The sequence below is a fragment of the Vipera berus genome (genome assembly GCF_964194415.1).
Source record: "Vipera berus genome assembly, contig: HAP1_SCAFFOLD_88, whole genome shotgun sequence".
NCBI classification, from domain to species: Eukaryota; Metazoa; Chordata; class Lepidosauria; order Squamata; family Viperidae; genus Vipera; species Vipera berus.
In genome coordinates, this window is record NW_027673613.1 from 1 (window position 1) to 7,580 (window position 7,580).

A 7,580-nucleotide genomic window follows, 5' to 3' on the forward strand; every position below is an offset into this window, starting at 1 on the left:
GATTACCATGGAAATAAGGTGGCTGTGAAGTGCATCAAAAATGACGCTACCGCGCAAGCCTTCCTAGCTGAAGCTTCGGTGATGACGTGAGTCGCTGCCTTCTTGAGCAGGGGAACTTAATCTGGATTAAGATGGCAGAGAAGAAAGACGTACCTGGTGTTCGGGCATCGTTAATCCAGCTTCTCGCAAAAGCTTTGGCTTAGAAAGCAGTGGAGAATATATTGGCTTGATCCTGAGTTGTCGTTCAGGAGGAGACAAGCTCAAGAGCCCACGGAAGGGACTTTAGGAGCACCACCCCCAAAGTCCGGCTTCTTCTAGATTCCGACATAAACTAGAACCCAAGGACGTTTTTGTGAACTGCTCTTATACTCCAAGGGAAGTTAGGAGAAAAAACCCTCAAAACATTTCGGACACAAACTCTTTAAGGCAGGGGTCTCCAACCTTGGCAACTTTTAAGACTTGTGGACTTCAGCTCCCAGAATTGGCTGGCTGAGGAATTCCGGGAGTTGAAGTCCACAAGTCTTAAAAGTTGCCAAGGTTGGGGACCTCTGCTTTAAGGCATGTCAAGCAAGATTGAGGTGGGACTCCATAGCCACGTGGAGTGGGCTCTTCTTTTGAGGCCAGGGGCAGGTGTGGTGTCCCTTGCATGAAGTCCTTTACTTACAATGGAAAACTCTGGTTGACCCCTCTTTGATCTTCTCCCCATCTGGTTCATCTCATTGCAGACAGCTCCGGCATAGCAATTTGGTCCAGATGTTGGGGGTGATTGTGGAGGAGAAAGGGGGCCTCTACATCGTCACAGAATTTATGGCCAAGGTAAGAACTTTTCTGTCCTTTCCAAGGGAAGGTTGGTCTGGAAGATGGGTGGTGATGAACAGCATAGCAATGGCAGACAGAATTGCCTACAACAAGGAGGATGCCTCCTTAAACTTGGCTTCTACTTTCTGATGATCCTTTGCTGGTTCATAGATTATGGGGCATCTAGTGGTTGTTGACAGACGCGGTGGCTCAGTGGGTTAGGAGGTCAGTAGGTCAGAAGGTCGGCAGTTTGGCGGGTCGAATCCCGAGTGCCGCGTAGCAGAGTGAGCGCCTGTTACTCGTCCCAGCTTCTTCCGACCTAGCAGTTCGAAAGCACGTAAAAAATGCAAGTAGAAAAATAGGGACCAGTACGGTGGGAAGGTAAAGGCGTTCCGTGAGCCTTTGGCGTCTAGTCATGCCGGCCACATGACCACGGAGACGTCCTCGGACAAGCGCTGGCTCTTCGGCTTTGAAACGGAGATGAGCACCGGCCCCTGGAGTTGGAAACGACTAGCACACATGTGCGGGGGAACCTTTACCTTTACCTAGTGGTTGTTGACTCTTCGTCCCCTCGTAGAAAGTTTCTTTCTCCAGGACATTGTGACTTAATCTGGTCCTTCGGGTCTTCTAATGGTGCACTCCTCACCTTTCATCTTGCCGCTGGTCATCCTCTTCCTCCCTCTTTTCCAGCCTCATTCCTTTTCCAGGGAGCTGGGTCTTTCTGTTAATTCATCTTCAGCCTTTAAGTTCTTTGGGACCCAATCCTTTGGAGAAGAAAAGATCATTCAGCATTTTCTTCTCCTCCTCCTCCTCCTCTTCTTGTCGGTTTCCCAGCATTGGAGCAGAAGTTGAAGTTATTTCTGCTTCCCTTTCCACATACAGTGTTTCCACCAGCATTATTTCACTAGAATTCTTTTATTTCTTGTAACACTTCCAAGCAACCCTTAGGGTTAACATCTTCCTCCCTCCCTCCATCTTCCTTCCTTCCCTTCCTTTCTCCTTTCCATTATCTCCTTCCTTCTTCCTTTCCTTTGTCTCTCTCCTTCCTCCCTTCTCTTCCTCCATCTTCTTTTCTTCCCTCCTTTTCTTTCTCCCTTCCATTATCTCCTTCCTTCTCCCTTTGTCGCTCTCCTTCCTTCCTCCTTCAATCCCTCCCTCCCTTCTCTTCCTCTACCTTCCTTCCTTCCTTCCTTCCTTCCTTCCTTCCTTCCTTCCTTCCTTCCTTCCTTCCTTCCTTCCTTCCTTCCTTCCTTCCTTCCTTCCTTCCTTCCTTCCTTCCTTCCTTCCTTCCTTCCTTCCTTCCTTCCTTCCCCCATTTATCTTGAACTGGCCCATCACTTAATGTCCACAGTTAAATGCTATTTACTGCTGAAAACCTATTTGTTTTTTCTTTGCTTCCCTGGATGGGTGTGCAATCTCTTTGTTTGTGTGTGTGTGTGTGTGTGTGTGCGTGTGCGCGCGCACACACTCTTGCTTCCTATGCCGAGAGTGCCATCTACTGGGGAGTGCCACTAACTGCACTCCTGTTCAACCACTCCTTTTTACCCATTTTGCCCATATAAATAGGGTTGCACAGTAGTCAGGGGATGAGTTTAATTCCAGATATGATGGGATTTGAAATCAGATGGTTTTCTTGGATTGCCTTAGATAATTTTGGAGGAAATCTTTGAACTGAGTTCAGGGTATGCTTCCATGTATGTATGTATCTCTATCTATCTATCATATCTATCATCTATCTATCTATCATCTATCTATCATCTATCTATCTATCATCTATCTATCTATCTATCTATCTATCTATCTATCTATCTATCTATCTATCTATCTATCTAAAGCTATCTGTATCTATCGCTGTCTGTCTATCTACCTACCTACCTACCTACCTACCTACCTATCATCTATTTAGTTTCTACACCGTCCATCCCACCTAACTGACTCTGGGCAGTTTACAACAACATAATAAAACACTTTGAACACATGACTAAAAGCACAGTTTAAAACAGAATTAAGAACATGGTTAACATTTACAGGTTCAAAAGGAAAGTCAAAGTTAAAAAAAATTCAAAAGACTGAAAAAGCTAACACACTATTAAAAATAGAGTGTGTGTGTGGGGGGGAACCACTTTTCCATATTGCTTTCTAGATTCTAGGAGATTAATTCCTTTGGGTTTCAGACTGGCCGTCTTGTCACTCCTTGCAGTCTTAATCCTTTCTCTCAATCCTTCTGGCAGGGAAGCTTAGTCGATTATCTTCGCTCGCGAGGAAGGTCTGTGCTGGGGGGCGAATGCTTGCTGAAATTTTCCTTGTAAGTATATCCTTCCCTTGCCTTTCCATGAAGACAATGCTTGGGTGTGTGTGGGGTGTGTGTGTGTGAGCTGTTCCTAGAAAAAAAGGATTGTTGAAGCTCATGATTGAAAGGGGGCGGTTTCTTAGGGGCCTTATGGCGTGGCAGCGGCGTTCCCCCCCTTTTTCTTTTTCTTTTTTTTTTTATTGAAAAGTTTTATCATACATTTTATCTTTGACAGTCCCCCCTACCCCTCCCCTATCCCTCCCTCCTTACCCCTCCCCCCCTCCCCACCCCACCCCCCCGACTTCCCAGAGCTGAGTACAAGGTATAAAAAAGAAAAAAAGAATCATAAACAACCATATGCTAACAACCATAGACTCTAAAATCTATCACTCTCTAGCTCACATAGGATAACTACAAACACTATTAATATAGAATATATAAAAAAAAAACAAAAAAAAATTTCTCCTTATTCTCCTTATAAATCTCTAGCCAAACTGGGCTATGATCAGAAATAGTTCTTGCACATATCTTCACCTTCTTAATCCTTAAAAAAAAAGTCATTAGTCATAATCCTTTTCATACGAATGTCTTTCACACCAAATATCTCGCAGTTCCAAGTCATCCTTCATTTCAAAAGAGGATTTAGGCAGTCGAGCATGACTTGGGACGCGCTTTAAAGCTCCAGCCTTGTCCATCTGAACATCCAAAACACCCCCCCTTTTTCTTGACCCTGACTCCTCGCTTGCTCTTTCCCCTTAGAGATGTTTGCGAAGCCATGGCGTACTTGGAAGCCAACAATTTTGTCCACCGGGACTTGGCGGCGAGGAACGTGTTGGTCTCGGAGGACAATATTGCCAAAGTCAGTGACTTTGGACTGACAAAGGAAGCTTCGTCCACCCAAGACACCGGCAAGCTCCCAGTGAAATGGACATCACCAGAAGCACTTAGAGAAAAGGTGAGGGGGGAACCTGGGAATGGGTGGTGACTAACCCATGGCTGAGCCAGGTAGGACTGGATAAGGTCTACAAGGACACCGTGTTGGGTTCTTCCTTTAAAGCTGAAGTCCTTTTCCTCTTGCGACTTGGTCAGGTTTAGTGTCTTAAGGCCGTAGAGCAGGGGTGTCAAACTGCCGGCCCGCGGGCCAGACGTGTCACCCGGAAGCCGTGCCCACCCCATTGCCGGCAATGGCAAAACTGTCCCAATATGTTGTGTGACATCACGTGAGGTCGCAAGTTTGACATGTCTGCCGTAGAGTCCCAGATTGGATGTAACCATCTCATATAGCCCAATATAGGCCACCCTGTAGCGAAGGTAGAGTCCTTTCCCATAGGGCGAGGAATGGGGCTGGAGGCCCAAGTGCTAGTGGCTTTGGTGGCTGTAAGCCCAAGCAAAGATCAAGCTCAAGCTTTAAGCCCAAGCCAAGGTGATCAGGGATCTGGGGTCTAAATCGTATGATGTACTGCTAAGGGAAGTAGGATTAGGGGAGACACGATAGCTGTCTTCCAATACTTGAGGGGCTGTCACAGGGAAGATGGATGGGCTTATTCTCCGAAGCATTTGAGGGTAGGACAAGAGGCAATGGGTGGAAGCGCCTCCAAAGGAGATCCAGTCTGGAACTAAGGAGGAATTTCCTGGCAGTGAGAATGATTAACCAATTGGAACAGCCTTCCTCCCATCACTGGAGGTCTTCAAGAAGATATTGGATGACCATTTATCCAGGATGGTATAAGAACTTCTGCCTTAGGCAGGGGGCTGAACTAGAAGACCACCCCCTCAAGGTCCCTTCCAGCGCTAGGATTCTATGATTTGACAATCGGTTCTCTACAGAGGAGGCTAAAAGCTGAACAGTGCCTCTTAACTCTGCTGGTGGAACATCTGACCAGCTCGATCCAGGTCTTTTGACAATGTCTATTTGTGCGTCTCTTCTTCTAACCTTGGCAGAAATTTTCAACCAAATCCGATGTGTGGAGTTTTGGAATTCTTCTCTGGGAAATCTATTCCTTTGGGCGAGTGCCTTATCCGAGAATTGTAAGTGAAAGTCTGGGGTGGGGTGGGGGTGTCCCGCAGTTTTTTTGACCCTGACTACGAGCTTATCTGGTAGTTCCCATGCAAAAGCTGCTAGTCTCGGGAGATTCCTGCATTATAGGCGGAAAACAATGAAGTAGTCAGCTTGAACCTTGCCTGTGTGGGTCGACGCTGTCCTTAAAAGCATTGCTTTCCCCCCCCTTTCCCCTCCTCCCCTGCAGCCTCTGAAGGACGTGGTCCCTCGTGTGGAAAAGGGGTACAAGATGGACTCTCCAGATGGTTGCCCCCAGATTGTCTACGAGGTGATGAAAAAATGCTGGACTTTGGATCCCGTCCACCGGCCGTCCTTCCACCAATTACGGGAACAGCTAGAGCATATCAAAGCCAACGAGCTTTACCTGTGAAGCCGACTGGAGGGCGGGGCTTCTCTTTGGACACACCCTCCCTCCCTTCTCCCCTGGGCACAGACCTGAGGGGTGAGGCTGGGTGAAGAAACCTCCCCCCCCCCACACACACACACCACCGAGCGAAGCAGGTTGTTTGTTTTTTCCAGGAATCCAAATTTCTCCACTGTGCTTAGAGAAACGTACGGACGTTGGACCTCTCTCCAGAGGCCCGGTGGGTAGGCGGGGAGCCTGGCTCCCTTCTCCCAAGTCTCTTTCTCAGCTGAATCACCCGAAGATGCCCGTGTGGGAACGATCATGGGAGATGCTCACTTCCCTTTCCTGTCCTTTAGGAAAAAAAATCCGTTTCACCGCTAAGGGTACAATCATACCATGTTTTATTTGCATGTTCTTCAACGTTTTCGAGTCCTTCTTTCTTCTCGTGGATTCCCCCCCCATTTCCTTTAATTCATCTCCGCCTCTCTCCTTCCCCTCCTTCCCACCTTTTTCAGCCTCCCTCTGGAACCAAACACACATGTTCTCGTTTCGTAGGGAAACCTAAGAAGGGCGGACCATGCCAAAAAGAGGAAAAAAAACACACACTAGAAATACAAACCAACAGTGGTAGGGACAGCTACTAAAGGCGCAAATTTTCTCGGGGGGAAAGAGAGTGACTTTTCTTAACTTTCTCAAAAAGACCCCCCTGAGTGCTGGAATTCACGATCCAGTGTCTTCTTCCTTCTGAAGACCAACTTTTTTCCCCCTTTTTTAAAAATAAAAGATCATTGGTTTTTGTTCCTTTTTTAAAAAAAAAATTCTTTTTTTTTAAAAGAAAAAAAAACTATTAACGATTTCAAACTGCACCAGAAATCCGCTGTTTGGCTGGGTTTTAAACTCAAGTTACGAGTCTTTTTATTTTTTCATGTAAGGAATAAAATGGGTTTGGTTTTTTTTTAAAGAAGAAACATCTGCGTGCAACGGGGATATATCTGCCTTACCTGAATCAGGTCCTGACCAAACCAAGGCGGAGTTTTGTTCTCCAGGAACGGGGTTTTGGATGAGTTTTGTTTAGTTCTTGCTTCCGACAGGGATTGCATGCTGCCTCCAGAATCCCTTCCCAGTCGTGTCTTTATGCTCATATTATGCTGCCAACTGTGAGATTAAGCTGCATTAAAAGAAAAGGAAAAACAAAAAAACCACACGACACTCCATAATGAAGATGTAACTTCGTCGTCTCGGCTCTCGATTTTATTTGTCTTGGGTTTGGGTTTGTGAAAAGCACGGAGGCTTTTTTACAAGAAAGTCCTCGACTTAACAAGAGTTCCATTTAGCGACCGAAGTTACAAGGGCACTGTAAAACTGACTGACGGATCACTTTTCACACTTAACAACCTTTGCAGCCTCCCTGGGGTCAAAAGTCAGCCGCCTTGGCAACCGACTCATGACGGTCACCATGTCCTGGGGTCACGTGATCTGCTTTTGCGACCTTCTGACAAGCAAAGTCAAAGGGGGGGGGGGAAATACAGATTCGCTTAATGACCGTGTTACTAACGTAATAACTGCAGTGATTCACTTTTTTTTTAATTTTTTTTTAATTCCATTTATATCCCGCCCTTCTCCGAAGACTCAGGGCGGCTTACAAGCTTAGCAGTAGCCTTCATTCTATGTATATGCCTGCTTATTAGGGCTTTCACACACCCCCCCAAGCGGCATTATTACAAAGTCAGCTTAATTGCCCCCAACAATCTGGGTCCTCATTTTATCTACCTCGGAAGGATGGAAGGCTGAGTCACAAGAAAGATCATAGAATGGGGCAAAACTCACACCTGTCTTGCTTAGCAGCAGAACATTTGGACTCAGTCATGGTAGTAGGTTGAGGACCACCTATAGTTTGGATTTTATTTGAGCCACAGCTTAGGTACGTGTGGAAATGGGAGGGATGAAATCCGGTCCTAAGGAAGGCTGTTGTGTATTTCTGCCCATCATCTTCATTTTCTATTCATCAAACTGTGTCCATGACCCTCCTCTTCGTCCCGTTTCAGCAAAGTCTTGGCAGTTAGAACAGGAGCTCCCGTAAAGTTTGG

At 46.4% G+C, this 7,580-nt stretch overlaps 1 protein-coding gene across 1 annotated transcript; it reads left to right on the plus strand.

Annotated features, from left to right (window-relative positions):
• Positions 1 to 6: 6 nt before the first annotated feature.
• On the plus strand, positions 7 to 6,682 carry LOC308679253 (tyrosine-protein kinase CSK-like). The gene is made up of 6 exons (XM_081346846.1): positions 7 to 86; positions 726 to 816; positions 3,030 to 3,103; positions 3,848 to 4,043; positions 5,030 to 5,116; positions 5,335 to 6,682. The coding sequence occupies exons 1-6, from the start codon at positions 82 to 84 to the stop codon at positions 5,515 to 5,517; spliced, it is 636 nt and encodes a 211-aa protein (XP_081202972.1). The 5' UTR covers positions 7 to 81; the 3' UTR covers positions 5,518 to 6,682.
• The last annotated feature ends 898 nt before the right edge of the window (positions 6,683 to 7,580 follow it).

Bases quoted from the DNA above. Each gene is read 5' to 3' on its own strand.
- LOC308679253 (XM_081346846.1), top strand. The intron at 817-3,029 runs GTAAGAACTTTT...TCCTTCTGGCAG, and splicing joins TCACAGAATTTATGGCCAAG to GGAAGCTTAGTCGATTATCT. The intron at 3,104-3,847 runs GTAAGTATATCC...CTTTCCCCTTAG, and splicing joins TGCTTGCTGAAATTTTCCTT to AGATGTTTGCGAAGCCATGG.